The sequence below is a fragment of the Coturnix japonica genome, chromosome 6, assembly GCF_001577835.2.
Source record: "Coturnix japonica isolate 7356 chromosome 6, Coturnix japonica 2.1, whole genome shotgun sequence".
NCBI classification, from domain to species: domain Eukaryota; kingdom Metazoa; phylum Chordata; class Aves; order Galliformes; family Phasianidae; genus Coturnix; species Coturnix japonica.
In genome coordinates, this window is record NC_029521.1 from 3493079 (window position 1) to 3508722 (window position 15644).

Sequence of the window (15644 nt, forward strand, 5' to 3'; positions counted from 1 at the left end):
TATCATCTACATAAAATTTTATTACCCTTCAACCTTAGGCTAACACTCAGTTTCTCCAGGTTTAAAAGGTTTTGCTCCCCTAGGTAGACAGGATTTCAACTGACTGTCTCTGACTGAAAACATCCAGGCTACGTCAGACTTTAGACCCAGCCTTTCATTAATACAGTCAGACACAAAAGGTCAGCTGAAATTCTGACCACCTAAAAGACAGCAAAGCCATAAAAAAATCCAGGAGGGTTTTCATCAGTATTACATTTGAAAAGAGAATCTTTCCTCGGCACTGGTCACTAAGTAGTTAAAAAGCAATTAAATTGCACATTCAAGAAACAGATGTGTTCTACACTGCAATCTGCCATCAGAAAAACGTGCAACTATTCTTCAGCTTCCGAAGCCTGAGGCTTTATCTTCTTGGCAGCTTCAAGGACAGATGGAAGGCTGACTTTGTCACCAAATTCTTTCTCGCGATGCTCCAATAGAACACCCTATATAAAACACACACACACAGAAGTCATACGCTAATCCCAGGCTGCTCAGAGGAGATCAGCTGATAAGCAACTGAGTAATTCCAAAGGAGAAGCCTGCAGGTAGGTTTGTAGTTACCTGTCTTCCCGCTCCAATCACATATACTCCTCCCAGGGTGAACCCTTCTCCTTCCAGGTTACCACTAAAACCATTTTTCCAAGCACGGAAGAAATTTAGCCAGACTCCAATGCGGAAGAAGCCCGACAGCATCATTTTTCGCTTGCGTGGGCCGTAGAAGCTTCTCTGCAATGAAACAGAAAATATCTCAGCAAACAGAAAAAGACTTCTCCTCCCAGGTTAAATTCAGGAAACATTACAACCCTGTACCCAAAAAGGACTGCCAAACAGAAAAGCCAAACAGGCAGAGCTGTAAAGAAATTGCACCTCAACTAATTTCTAACTCACTACATGGCCATTTACTTCCACACAGCCAACTATGATTACTGCCACCCTTCACGTGTCTTTTCAAATACGATCCACAGCTATTTAAGCATGATCTACATGGCCATCAATATTGTTGAGAACAAAGAGTGCTTTGTGATAAGTGCCTTTTATTTCATTTTGGAACTATGGTAATAAAACTGCTGGTCGAAGGGGTGCTGAAGTCCTAAAATTTCATCAGCCATTTTTTTTTTTGCTTAAAAATCAACGTGTTTACTCTAAACAGCCAGAGTGGGGATGGTAAATAAAGGCATCTTTTCTTTGATTCCGAATATTAGGCATTCTTTTTCTTCCAGAAGCCAAACGCTTTCTAAATGTGTCCTCTGTGTTAGCAAATAAGCAGATCTGTAGTTTCATAGGACATCAGACTGTCTACACACTTTATCTATGTACTGGGACAAGCCACAATGTAATTCAGGCTGTATATGCTGAACTAACTGTCTTCTACCTTCAGACTTTGATTCATGCATTATTAACAGCAGCAAGTCACAAGGACAGTGAAGAAAAGAATAAATATGAACAGGCTGTATAAAACGAAGTGGAGGGGAAAAAAAAATCCTGCAGGAACATGCTATCAGTGCATACCACAGGGCAGTCTGTAAGCTGTGCAGGATATAGGTAGAAAAGCAAAGCCAATTAACTGCTTCAACTAACAATGTTTCTAAACCCCTTATCATTTGGAACACATTTTATCTATACCATACAAGCTCTTCAAAGAGGACATCCATACGCTCGCTATTATAGGGGAAAAAAAAGGAAAAGAACACCGACTTCATGATACCTTTTCATCCAGAAAGATTTCTCCTTTGAAATAATGCTGAAAATCCTCCACTTCGGTCCCTATCTTCTCTTTCACAACAGCATAGAGAGGAACACCCAGCTGGGACAGCTGAGGTTTCAGAGAGGAAAGCTCAGAAGCCTCCTAAGGACCAGAAAAATAGGTACATTTCAGGTGATAGATGGAAGTTAAAAAGCTTCACCTTGAATTCTGGAGGATCTGAAACACGTTAAAGATCCACTCATAGGCCAGTCTTTGTTATGTTCACTGAAATTTTATTCACTAAGCAAGAAAGAAAACTTTTGGAGCATTCACCGGAAAAAATAATAATAATATCTTGGAGAAAACACAGCGTTAATTCAAAGTTATATGTGTTTGCTTTGCTTCTGACAGAGCTTCAACTATTTTTTTTAAGCATCTATCGGACAGTGAAAAGGTTCAGCCTGCACATCACTTAGCTTTTCCAGGCCTGAATATCACAACATTTCTTTTTCCCCAAAAAGAAACACACCATAATGATGTCAGCCATTGTGTGAAGCACCTGAGAGCTCAATGCAGGAACATCGTATCAGTCTACAGTAAGTAACGGAGTGAAAACGCTCTCCCGTCCTTAGATTTCCCAGTGAAAACGAACAAGGAATTTCTTCATACACTTCCAGTAGCTCAGAAGCAATATTGCTTTATTGCTTTTTGTGGTGTATAAATACATATGGTATCATCACTCATCTGTTTGCCTTTTTGTTCTGCTGAAGAAACCCCTGTTCCTACAGCTCATACAGAGGTGGTCTCCAAGGCTTCTCCAATTGAGATAATTCATTTTTATTGGGCCTCAAAAGAAATCTACACTTGTTACAAAAAAAAGCAAGGGTGGGGGGGCTGGAGGGGACATGTGCTTGAACACCCTCAGTCAGCTAAGTGATATGCCTTAACTCCAAGGTCTGCGGGTTATGTTATCCAGAATTTAGGGGCTGTAAGTACATAGACAGGGCAAACAGACAAAAGACATGAGAGAAAGATATCAGTAGCTGAAAGGGTAAGTGTGGCACTCCACTAGTGACTCGATCTTCTTGAGATGAAATGAAAAGGATGAATCAGCATCAAAAGGAAACAGTGAGTAGGAAAGTGTGAGACTCAAAACATCATTGTTTGGGCTTGTCTCACCTTTCTCTTTATTGATCAGAAATATCTACTAATTACTTTCTGTTTTTCTTTGAACAAACTGCCTTATTGTTCTTCCTAACAACAACTATGGAGAGGTGAGAGGGATGGCTAATAGCCCTTTTAACTGGATATTTTTAATACCATTCAGAACTCAATCAAGAAAACAAAACAAGTTTGTACTGGGAATTAACAGCCTACGTGTCTGAGAAATGATGTTCCCATCTAGAACAAAAGACTCCTCTGTAACATAAGTTCTGAGTTCAGAAATCTGATGGATTTCTGCCAGTCCAATCTTTGATTGCTTTTGACCAGGGAGTACCTGGCTCAAAGAGATTTATTTTGGACATAGGGAACATGACTAGCTCCTGGGACTCATTATTAACTGAGTTTTGGGTAGTCTCCATTTCTAATTACTGTCTGCTAGATCTCTGGCAGATGTAAAAATGAAGCATTAATCTCCTTCAGAAGGAAAATACTCAAGACACAATCTGTATAAACCTGCTGCAAGGAAAACCAAAACTAATATATTATTAACCAGTTAGTGCTAGGATCATGTCTTCCAGACACTTCAGGTGTATACGATAACTCCTGTTCACCTCTTCCCTTTATTCAATGTGAATCTACACAAGCAAAGCTTAACTCTTCCTAATTAGCCCCCGAACTCAGCAAGTACCTCTCTGCACAAAAATCATCCAGGTCTTCGCACAGCCATGATCACTGCACCATTCCTCTGCCACAATTCACCTGCTTTGAATTTTCTCGGTTCTGTTTAGACAGGAAAAACAGCATCAACAATAATATCAGCCATCCTTAGTTACCATGGTTAATCCTTTAAGGAGCTACTCAAAGCATTGCAGAGAATTCCACATGCAAATACAATTATAAACCTACAATTCAGACAAGTTTTCCATGTGTAAAAGAGTATTATTTGCTTTACTGATTTTATTCCATTTTATTCCTGTGTCTTCACATACACTGAAAATTATACACATGAACTGTATTATAATTTGAAATAGACCTTCCAGAAACACCAGCTGAAGTTGGTTTTCCTTCCCCAGAATCATCTGCTATCGAGGACACTCAACTACTTCCTCTAACTAGGAAAGACTAAGAGAAACTCTTCAGACACCTCACGTGGTCTGCATGAAATCTTGTATCCCCTACAGATAATCTTTGACGAAGGAAAATTCAACCTTCTACGCGCACTTCACTGTTCTTCAGCATTTCCCAGCCTTGGTCATACAGAGGTCCTTTCCTTAGACCACAGACCAAAGAACAATAGCTCAAACATCCAGAATCTTACCTGATCCCAAAGTTTTTAGCTCTATCCCCTCCAAAAAGTCCAGTGTTGCTTTTTCTGGCTTAGGCAAAAATAAGTCAGTGTTGGCGAGGACAATCCCTGTTATGGCTGCACCAACGGCTCCGAGACCAACCGACCACATGCCCATTGTGAAGATCCCAAAGTCCGGTAGCGAGGACATTTCTGGAAAGAGAAAGAAAAAAATCAGCTCTAGCACTGAATACTGATGATACCACACCAGGAGGAACTGGTAATCTTTCCTGTTCCCTACAGCTCAATGTTAGAACCAAAGCAAACACAGAGCCAAGGTCAGAAGAGCTCAGCAGTCATTCCTACAGAAAGAACTATGTAGACTTGCAACTCATTTCAAACCAACATGCCCCGGACAGCACCTTCTGCATGCTGACCAACTACCACTTACAACCACAGATCACATCTGGAACTAACAACCTGACTTCACGCCCACTGATCAGAACAGATAACGCTCCAGTGGAAGCCATTACATATGCTGGCTCACATCTTAAAAGCACTAACTGCTTATTGTTATCAGTGACTCTGGTTTCATGGCAGTTTCATGACCCAGTAGTCATGCTCCCTGCTGAGGACTCCAATACCCCGTCCTGACCTTTGCATATGTTTCACAAGACCAGGGAGGGCTGACAGCCACCTTCCAGAGAAGGGAGAAGGAAGCTTAGCCCAGGACAAAACTCAAGATCCAGCTGTGAGCAAGAACTGGTACAAAAGTCACTGAGTTTTAGCAGGGTGAAAAGTCACTGCTCATTTACATCACAACAGTTCGGTGTTACAAAATTTCATCAGTCATTCAACTTTAGTTTGACTCTCTGTATTGCTGAAACATTTCCAACAGCCATCTGCAAGACCCCATTCCCTGATCCACTCTCTTGGTGACTAGTGCTACCTGTATATACAGCTCGATGCAGAAAAGATTTCTTTTTCCCCTATAAACATAGGAAAAATGTTACTGTTTTGAACTGTGACTGGCAACAGACCAGAAACACACACCATGTTTGCTGTAGAGATAAATGGCAGCTATAATTCCTAAAGCATAAAGCAGGAGTTGGTCCCACTTTTTGGGTCAGACACAATACCCAGAATTTTCCAGGAGAAAATGTCTATTTCCACCCTTAGAACTAGTTCCAGAAAGCCTCTGACCACCAAACACAATGAGCTGCCTGCCTACCTGTAGAGATGGTTAGAAAAACATTGAAGAGATCTTATTTCCCCTTGTAGCACCATATAACACCATACTTGGTGCTGAGGAAGACAGGACCACAGTACCTAGAAACACGAGAAACCCAGACCTGAGATAGGCTGGGATTTCAGATGACAAGCCTAAGCAGGAAACAAGGGCAGTTTACACAAACATAGTGCAGATAAGTGAACCTAATTTCATGGCTTATTTTTAACACAGGGAAACTTTCCTTGTCCTTATCTGCTTTGTCTACATACTTTTTCAAGTGCATAAAATCATACTTGTAAGGACAACTTTTGATTTGTGCATCCAACTCGTATCAGAGACTATCCTGACCCCAGCTCTTAGTGCAACCAAAACACAATTCAAAGTGTCGCCCTGATGCTCCATCTGCATGGCACACCAAAAGGCCACAGCCCCTCTCTGCTCCCTCCCAGACTCTGCAGATCCAGATATAGTTTCCAGACTTGTCTGGTGGAGATATTCTTCTCGTAACTCTTAGTTACAAGAAGGGACGGCGATAAAACCAAGCTGTATTCCCTCGTGCATTTCATTTGTGTACAGAAGGGCTGCCAAGTTTGTGACAACTACTAAACAAGCAACTTCCCGCATAGCTTTTCTTTTTATCAGCATTATCATCAGTGTTGGCACCATTAGCACTGCCAAAAGCCAGCTTCCCTCCACTATTTCACATCCACCCAGCTGTAGCCCCGATAGAGATCATGATCTCAGTCAACACACCTCTTCAATCGAACGGTGCTCCTCGGGCTCAGCTAACTGAACGAGATACTCATCCAGACGCGTGACCCTTCGCTATTTGAACAAACAGGGAGATGGAAGAAGCGGCCCAGCACAGCAGCACCGACTTGCCTCCCCTACCAACCAACACCGCAACCCTCCACCACCCCAAACGCGCCGCCCATCCATCCTCTGCGACCACCCGCAGCCAGCACGGGGCACCCGAACGGCTCCAACGCCCGCGGGCGCTCACTCACCCGAAGCAGCCCGCAGAGCCCCGGGCAGCAGCCGGAGCCGGCGCAGCGGAGCGCAGTGCGGGACGGGCGGGCAGCGCCGGGCTCAGCCCCGCCGCCTCCTCGGAGCGATGCGCTCCGCGGCGGCACGACAGCGGTGACGCCACAAGGGCTGTCCAATCCCCGGCCAGCCGCGCTTAACGCTTCCATCGCTCCGCTCCCGGGACGCCGAGAACGCAGCTGCGCTCAGGTTTGTTTTTAGAGCCACGCAGTTTTACAATAAGCGTCTTTCTTCTGTATCAGCCCCTTCTACTTCTAACAGCGCCGCTCCGCACGTCCAAACAACATTAACAACCGTGGCAACAACGAAGGAGACACAGCTAACAGCCCTTCGCTGAACAGCCTCCCTTTCTCAGAGCTATCAGGGCTCTCTCCAGCCCTCAAAGCCTCCACGAGTGCTGGAGCACTATGCTCAGCAGAGAGAAGCCAAAGAAAAAACTACCTTCATTTTTTTTTGGTGTGGTTTTGTGGTGGCAGTCAGAGATTCCCAAGATACCAGCGAGTCGTTTTCTGGTCTGTCAGTACTTAGCTAACCCAAATTTCAACAAGCCAAGTCTCAGCCCTGCTGTCAGAGCTGGTTGATGGTCTTCACCTCGTGTCAAGAAGACCAATTGAAACACGGTTCTCTCGATGTCTCATTTCCCTGCCACCCACAAGTGGAGAAGAAATGGGTCATTAAGAGGATAGCTATCCTTAAACATTTATTTTAGCTGCATAAACATGACCTGCTGCAGCTGTGTCAAAAAACACTGGAAAATTTGTGTATTCCAGTTATCAGTCATGGCAGCACACACATTTACTTGCATACTTTTCCTAAGAACAAGGAGGAGTGGAAACACTCAGCCAGCGCTGCCACATCACCTCTCATCTCTGAAGGGGTAGATAACAGCAGGACAAGGGGAAATGGTTCTAAGTTGAAGGAGGGAAGACTGAGCTTGGGTGTCAAGGGAAAGTTCTTTACTATGAGAGTGGTGAGGTGCTGAAACAGCTGCCCAGAGAGGCTGTGGATGCCCCGTCCACCCCTAGAGGTGTTCAAAGCCAGGTTGGGGTCCTGGGCTGGTATTCGATATGGAGGTTGGTGGCCCTGCCTGTGGTGGGTTTGAGGTTGGAGATTGGTGATCCTTGAGGTCCCTTCCAACCCAGGACAGTCTGTGATTCTGTAATCTCTCTTCTCACAAGCTGGTTCTGACCACTGCTGCTTCATCCCTTCTCTTCCCTCCCATCCTGAGCCTAATCGTCTTTCCCAGAGCTTTGTCACAACTTGCATATCCCAAACACAGGTCTGAGCTGATTACTTTTTATGAGACATACCGCCAGAAGTGAGTCACCAGATTACAAATATCTCAGTAATTAGCTCCTTTTAAAGAAAATTTACAACTCACAATAACCCAGTGACAAGCTCATCAGGATTTGATGAGCTTTTAAATACCTTTAGGGATTGCAAAATACACCGACCTATCCAACTCCAAAAGCAGCCCTGCTTTAAGCAAGGGTTGAACCAGAGGTCCCTGCCAACCTGCATTGTCCTTTAAAGGCCAAAGTCAACACACACAGCACCCTCCTAACATTCTGAAGGTATGAATTTAGGTGTGTTTTTTTTTTATAATCTCAGTGACTCTTTTTCTTTCTTTCACTGCAAAGACCCTGCTACAAATCACTCCCCGGATCAAAAGCAACAGCCATCTTTCCAGGTTTCTTCCCAACCTGCACATTTCACTGCTCTACTCAGATGGGTTGGGTTTTAAGTCTAAGTTGTATCAAGCAAGAGAACCATCCTCCTTCCTTGGAAAGGAAGACCACCATCAGGCCATGTAATCTGCCCCCTTTGGAGACCGCTCTCAAGACATGCCACATCTCGACTGTCCTTTCAAGCAGCTCTTACACTTGGAAGAGCTTCCAATTTTCCACCTTCTAGCGGTATTCAGAGGGAATGGGCTGCTCAATACTGTGCCTAGGAGAACTCCAAACTCTGCTCAGCCAGCACGTACAGCTGCTGTGCAGGTGGAACAAAGCACTGAAGCACAGAACTGCAACAAGTGCTTATGTGCAGACATTACAGACTGAGCTCACAGCTGGGTCTGCTGGGGTCCGCAGTTACAAAGCCAAGCACTGCAGAGGTCTGCCTAGGAGCAGAAAGTAGGGGAACACCAATAGATTCACAATGGAGCCAACCTGTGCTCGGCAAAACACAGCAAACACATCATTCTCTCCTGGTTGAACCCTGCAGGAACTGCATAACCGAGCTCAAATTAAGACTTGTTTCACCCACCCACCCAGCCCACCCCCACTTTTATTTTTGCTTTCCTTGTACTTCAGTTTCCACATTCCTCATATCACACTGTTCCAACAGCAGATCACTGCTAAAAGCACAAACACAGGATAATCAATACAAGTTTCTATCCCACCCAGCAGGGCAGCAGCAGCACAAGGCTCCGGGCAGACCCCCATTCAGAACCCAACGCCAGCTTCTGCTTCCTGCCCCCGGCTATAAAGAGCCCAGCAGTCGCTGCACTCGGAGCAGCACAAGGGGCACTCAGCGGCTTTCCGAGGCTGGGCAGCCCGAGCGCACCGGGCAGCGCACCAAGGCGCTGGGAACAGCGCTAAGAACAAAGCACGGGAACCCTTTGTCTCTCGCTGCACCTACTCACGCAGTGTCTCAACGACGCAACACAGCAGGGATCAGACCAAACATTACACCGCAAGGACAAGCAAATCAGCCCCGCAGGCGCAACCTCCCGCAGGGCAGCACCGATGAGACAGCAAGGTCAGAAGGCCGCGGTGGCCGCGTCCCGCGGGGTACGGCCGGGCTGACAGCCGGCACCACCCGCACCGCTCGCCTCGGCCCCGCAGCCGCCGCCGGACGCCCGCACCGCCGCCCTGGGCCGCCCCCGGCCCCGCACTCACGCAGCCGCCGCCGCTCCGTGCCGCCGCCTGGCACCGCCCCCGGTCGCCCAGGGGCCACGTGCTTCGGGGTTCGCCCTCCTCAGGCCGCCAGCGAAAGCGAGGAGAGCTCCGTCTCCATCCCTAATCCCTTCTTATCCTCGTTAGGACTTTAATAGCTTGTGACGAACCAAAGGGAAAGCCCCAAATGTGTACTGTATAAATACGTTTAAGGCAGAAAGGAAAAAAAAAAAACAAAAAAAAAACAACCATGAGCAAAGTCCAAGAATGCAGTGACCTTATCATTCCAGCAGTTTGATTAACGGGGCACTTAAAATGCTTGCATATACATTGCATTCAAGAACGTACTTGCCCAGATAAGCCTGCCAATAACATGTCACAACAGCATCTAATGAGCAAGCTGCTCCTCAGTCGCTCGTGGTCACCGGGCAGCTCTCCAGTCAGCAGCTCTATAAGGGACTATCTCCTCATGGCTCCAGTACTGGCAGCCATTTACCAAAAAGTAAAGAGGAAAAGCATTAGGCCCCGGATCATGCTGTGTCTGAAGGGTGCTGCACTGTTTGTATGCAAGGCAGCCCTGGACAGCAGCATCACAGGAACAGAACGGCCTGGGTTGAAAAGAACTATAATGACCATCCAGCTCCAACCCCCTGCTGTGTGCAGGGTCACCAACCAGCAGCCCAGGCCCAGAGCCACATCCAGCCTGGCCTTGGATGCCTGCAGGGATGGGGCATCCACAGCCTCCTTGGGCAACATGTTCCAGTGCGTCACCACGCTCTGGGGGAAAAACTTCTTCCAAAGATCCAACCTAACCCTCCACCTGTAATGGTTTAGTTTGTCCATACAGACCTTATATGCACATTGTTCCCGTTCAACAAGAAGACAATAAAATCCCTAATATAAAATAACATTACACAGAGTGACAGGCACCAACAACGTCTAGTTCCTGAGAATTGAATGACGATTTTTAAAACCACACAGAGTTCTCCTCTTCCTGCTTTCATAATCAGATGGCATAGGAGTGTCACAGAATCACAGACTGGCCTGAGTTGGAAGGGACCTCAAGGATAATGAAGCTCCAACACCCCTCCACAGACAGGGCCACCAACCTCCACATTTAACACCAGCCCAGGCTGCCCAGGGCCCCATCCAACCTGGCCTTGAACACCTCCAAGGATGGATGGGAACCCACAGCCTCTCTAGGCAGCTGTTCCAGCACCACCCCGTTCTCCTAGTAAAGAAACAGCAGAATTAAAGAGTGTAGTTCTGCCAACTGTCCATCAGCCAATTAAATCTCCCCAGCATGCCAGCACATAAGCCACCTTGGCATGCACTGTATCAGTATCTATGCTAAAACATGACCGTAGTATTACAAAATGTTCAATTTATGCACAGAATGACAGAGCTCTGTGTTACTTCAGAAGTTAATTATTTGTTTCTTGTTGGATCATGCTTCTATAGATCAGCTTTAGATGAAGGGTGTTCCAAGACAAAGGGCTTACATAACGCCTGTCTTTTCTACCAAGAAATAGAGGATCTCAGGAGCAACGTGGCAACACAGTGGTAGGCTAGGGCAGAATCTAGGGCCCACCTCTGTAGAGGGATTTACAGGTTAATTAAGTCTGGACTAATTAAGATGCACATGTACAAACATATGGTCTATAAAGGTTTGAACTTTTCACCTCTGTCCTTCTGAGTGCCTATTTACACAGACGCAGAGCGACCAAGTTTTCAGACAGAGCAGGCAGAAGTCATCTTGTTTGGAGGCTGTACAGTCTGGAAACAAAAACACCCATCTGTTTATAGACAGAGTGGACACAGACTTATCTCAAGTTAAAGCAGGGCACTGTAGTCAATGAATAAAGCAAAGCACCTACAGGTATTCAGAAATGTTTTACCCAGATGAGCAGTTCACAGTGAAAGATGAGGCAGAGATTGGTGCAACACCGGCCATCTGGTCAAGAACATGAATTACTAAGTCTTGATGGATATACAGATACTTACACAAATCTCTTTCTGGCAATAGCTTAATAAACATCCTGAATCACAGAAGAGCCAATCAGTTCCTGTAATACAACAGGTATCTTTTGGAAAGAGCTGATGAGGTCATCAGTCCTTCTATGTGTTCCTCAGTCCAGCATCTTGATGCCACATGGGCTTCGCTTTGAGCCCCATTTTCTATCACCTTTCTTCCATAGGAAGTTTTCTTCAAGGTATCTGATGTTTTACCACCCATCCTCTATTTTCTATTCATTTTTTACTGTTTTGGCTCCAGCTGACTTTATGAATACTAATACTCTCTAGGGGTGTCTTCCTAAATGAATGTTAATGTGTCAAACACAGGCTCAGAAGCAAGAGATAAAGGAATCAGCTCCCACAAAAGCAGGCACTCATAGGTACAAGTAGGAACATACAATCAATTCATTAAGTCTGGCACTGTAAAGCACACAGTTGAAAGTCAAATACAGTTTTAAGGAATTTAGGACAGAGAAAAGTAATACACCATCTCAAGAGATGCCAGCTCACCTACTAAGTTCATAATGCTAAGTTCACCTATTAAGGAAATAAACCTTCAAACCTAAAGCATTGCAGAACACGTGAAGATGTGGTGAAAGACACAAAGTCGGTACTAGTCTTTGAATGTCTTCCCACATCAGGTAGGACATTAAGGTCAGGTAATAGGAGTTACTATTAACAACTCATTAAGCCACAAGAACGATGATCAAGCTTCAGCCCTTTAGACAAAATCAAGTTCTTGAGCATCCCCAAACACCCCTGCTAATATAATGAAAGAGGCAGTAACTCCATACTTCTCAAAGATCGAGGTAGTGGGAAAAACAGCCATTTCACACCAGTCCAGGTTAACTGCCCACAGCTACTACATATCTTCTATTTAAATCTCAACACTCAAAGTGTTTCCGCATTATTTCCTTTTTCAGTTGATGGGGCAGCACTGACATGTTTAATTCCTCACTATAGAGCCCAGCAGTAAGTCAACGTATTGCAATCCATACAAGTCATTAGTAAGGATAAGTCGGCTTGTATTATCAATACAAATCAAGTGTCCTACACTGACTGATTAGCTGGGCAAGCTGTCTAAGGACAAATAATTAATCTTAACAATTTGATTCCATGAAACTAGCAATACTAGTATAATATATATAAATACACACACACTAGTATAATATATATATATATACACTAGTATTATATGTATATAACATATTATACTAGTATATATATATTATACTAGTACTGCTAGTTTTATATATATATATATGTTTATATAAATATATATGTATGTTTTATATACATATACACACACACACACACACACATATATATATATGCATGTAAAACTTGGAGGTGGCCTATTTGTAAGTTTTAAAATCATCTGTTGATTTAGCAGTTTGTTACTGAAAATTAATGGTTCAAGCACTAAAGGAACGGGGCTTTCTCTAGCAAATTGATGCTATGAACAGTACTTGGTTTATAAAAGCTCAGAGAAAAATTCCATGACCTCTTTTGCTAAAGATCAGTGTTAGAAAAACAAAAGGCCACCGCTATGAAAAGAATCTGGGTCATTCCAGCAAAGCTTGGCCAAGCATCAAATACACATCCCAGAAAACTACTGTTGGTAAGGTGGTAATGAGTAGTTGGGCACAGTAAACCTCTCATCCAGAAGAGGTACAGCCACACACCAACTACAGCCTTAGAATTAAGCTCTTAATCCTCTTATTACACTGAACTACTTGCACATGCAACTTTCATCTGCTAAAGAAAAAAACAAGTACGTTTTACCAGCACACTGAATTTCAACATCACACACCTAAAGCTTGTATTAGCACTTACTCTTGGCCTCTGTGCAACACATCAACCCAGACAGAGCCACCTATTTCTATTGCACAATTTTAATTCCATTCCTTAAGAAGCAGTTGTGCTCATCTTTGGAACATGTACCGCATCCATACTGGCTTCTAACTGGTGTCGTCTTTGGTAACTTGCATCCCCTGTACTCTGCACTGGTGAGACCTCAGCTGGAGTACTGCATCCAGATGTGGATTCCTCAGTACAGGAGAGACACACATCTGTTGGGGCATATCCAGAGGAAGATCACAAAAATGATCCAAGGGATGGAACATCTTCCCTATGAGGACAGGCTGGGAGAGTTGGAGTTACTCAGCCTGGAGAAGGCTCCAGAAGACCTGATAGCAGCCTTTGAGTTTTAAGACCTCACACCCCAACCTTTAGATACTGAAGAATTAAGATAAAAGAAAGATTTAAGACAGAAGAAAGAAGCAGACGCTCTTCAGCAGGGCCTGTTGTGACACAACAAAGGGAAATGTTTTCAAATTTAAGGGGAGATCTAGGTTGAAATAAGGAAGAAATATTTTCTATGTAAGGGTGATGAGGCACTGAAGAGGATGCCCAGATAGGTGGTGGATGCCTCATCCTTGGAGAAGTGCAGGTAACCAAGTAACCTGATTGAGCTGTAGGTGACCTTTAAGGGTCCCTTCCAACTCAAACTATTCTATAACTGCCAGTAGAACATGATAAGGGGCGCTTTCAAACAGAGCAGTAATAATGTAGAAAAATTCCAAAGTTACCAGCTGCTCCCTTGCACCACGAAAAGCAGACTTGTAAAATCAATGAATGCTCATTTATCAAACAGATTAGGCTTAAAACTCCAAACTACTGGAAGGGAGGTTGATTGAACAAGCAAAAGGGGGAAGATAAGGCTAATTTCATTTCAAGCCACAACTCTTCAGGAAATGATCCATGCCATTCCCATTTCCTGTGGTTTTACCATTACGATTCAGGAACATTCACAAACCCCATTAGAATTAGCTCCCTGATACGATTTGTCAAATGCTTCTATTATGACTCCTTCTTTTCCTAATAACAAAAAACCTCCACAGATTCAGGCCAGTTTGAGGAGACTACAAAGAATAACAGACTTAGCGAAGTCCTTATTATGGTGTTGTTACATTCACTCGAGACATTAAAAGCTTATAAGTATTTACAGCATGTGAGTGCAAGTCACTTCAATTAGGAGCAAAGGAGACAGGCAAAGGTAAAAGATTTCTAAAAAGAACTACCAAGCAGATGAACAGTACCCTAAATGCTAAAGAAGGGCAGTGAAACAAAACCACTATGAATCTAATGGCTACAATTCAGAAGGAAACCGTTATCTGAGTTATTATTGAATCAGGGGAAGCCCCGAGTAAGCATATTAAAGATGAGTCAGACATGGCTATGAATAGAAGCAACTTCTAAATGAGTAAATGCATTTCCTAGTCATCTTAATTAAATACCATGGACTCAACTTTGGACAAAAGACTGAGCAAGTAGGAAAGATTTCATTTCTATTTGGAATTAAGAAACATTTTCAGGCTTACGTCAATTATACCATTTTCGTAGTTTATTGGATATTGTTTATCAAGCGACTCAGCTTAAGAACCACAAGATATATTCAGCTAATTGCTTAAAACAGCTAACTTGGCTGTTGGAGTCCTTTAGATGGATACGTCTAAGTATTACTCCTGGCTGTCAAAGAACTCCACCACCTCTTCTGGGAACTTCCTTAAAACATCAGAAACAATCTATTCATACAATAAAATGTCAGCATATCCTCCCAACCCCACGACTGCATTTCCTTTATATGAATGCAAATAACTACTACACAATGAAGTCCAACAACTTATTTTCTGGAGATGTTTATTTCGTTAAACATGAAGCAAAAATGTATTGAGTCTTTATGATGTATACTAAGAAATGGAAACTGCCTACAGCTGAGAAGGACACAGCTATTGCTGCAGTGGTCTTTATCTCATCTCCAGTTAAAATGCACTTGAGGAATCACAAGTGACTTCAAATATCACTGCTGTTAAGTCAACTACATAGGTCACTCCAAAAGTAACGCTTCCTATTCGTTCTCATGGTAACTACAACAAAGAGCACAATAACACAACATGAGAGAGCAAAATCACAACAGATACAAAACACTGTTTTTCAACATAGTGCCACCATTACCTGTGTTTTTTCCAGGCATGAACTGCAGACTGGGCCTTACAATCACCTCCCTCTCTCCACTGGCCACCCCTTTTTTAACGCAGCCCAGAACACAGTTGGCCTTCCTGGCTGCAAGTGCACATCCACTGTCTGGTTTGCATAAACATTCAGCAAGCATCAACAAACAGCAATGAGTGCAAACTCTTTTGCATGGAGGAGCTCAATTCCAAATCTTTGTTTCATAAGCACTTCCACGTCAGACACCACTTAGCCAGACTGCCCCTA

At 43.9% G+C, this 15644-nt stretch overlaps 1 protein-coding gene across 3 annotated transcripts; it reads right to left on the reverse strand.

Moving 5' to 3' along the window:
- PRXL2A (peroxiredoxin like 2A) lies at nt 1-9478 on the reverse strand. 3 transcript variants are annotated; one of them, XM_015866085.2, is made up of 6 exons: nt 9351-9478; nt 4206-4385; nt 3576-3667; nt 1745-1885; nt 601-765; nt 1-482 (listed from the first exon to the last, which is right to left on the reverse strand). In XM_015866085.2, exons 2-6 carry the CDS (start codon nt 4381-4383, stop codon nt 372-374), a joined length of 687 nt encoding a protein of 228 aa, XP_015721571.1. In that variant the 5' UTR covers nt 4384-4385; nt 9351-9478; the 3' UTR covers nt 1-371. The 3 variants fall into 3 exon arrangements, with proteins under 3 accessions (XP_015721571.1, XP_015721572.1, XP_015721570.1); XM_015866086.2 differs by lacking the exon at nt 9351-9478 and adding an exon at nt 9095-9250; XM_015866084.2 differs by lacking the exon at nt 9351-9478 and adding an exon at nt 6411-6542.
- Nucleotides 9479-15644: the final 6166 nt, after the last annotated feature.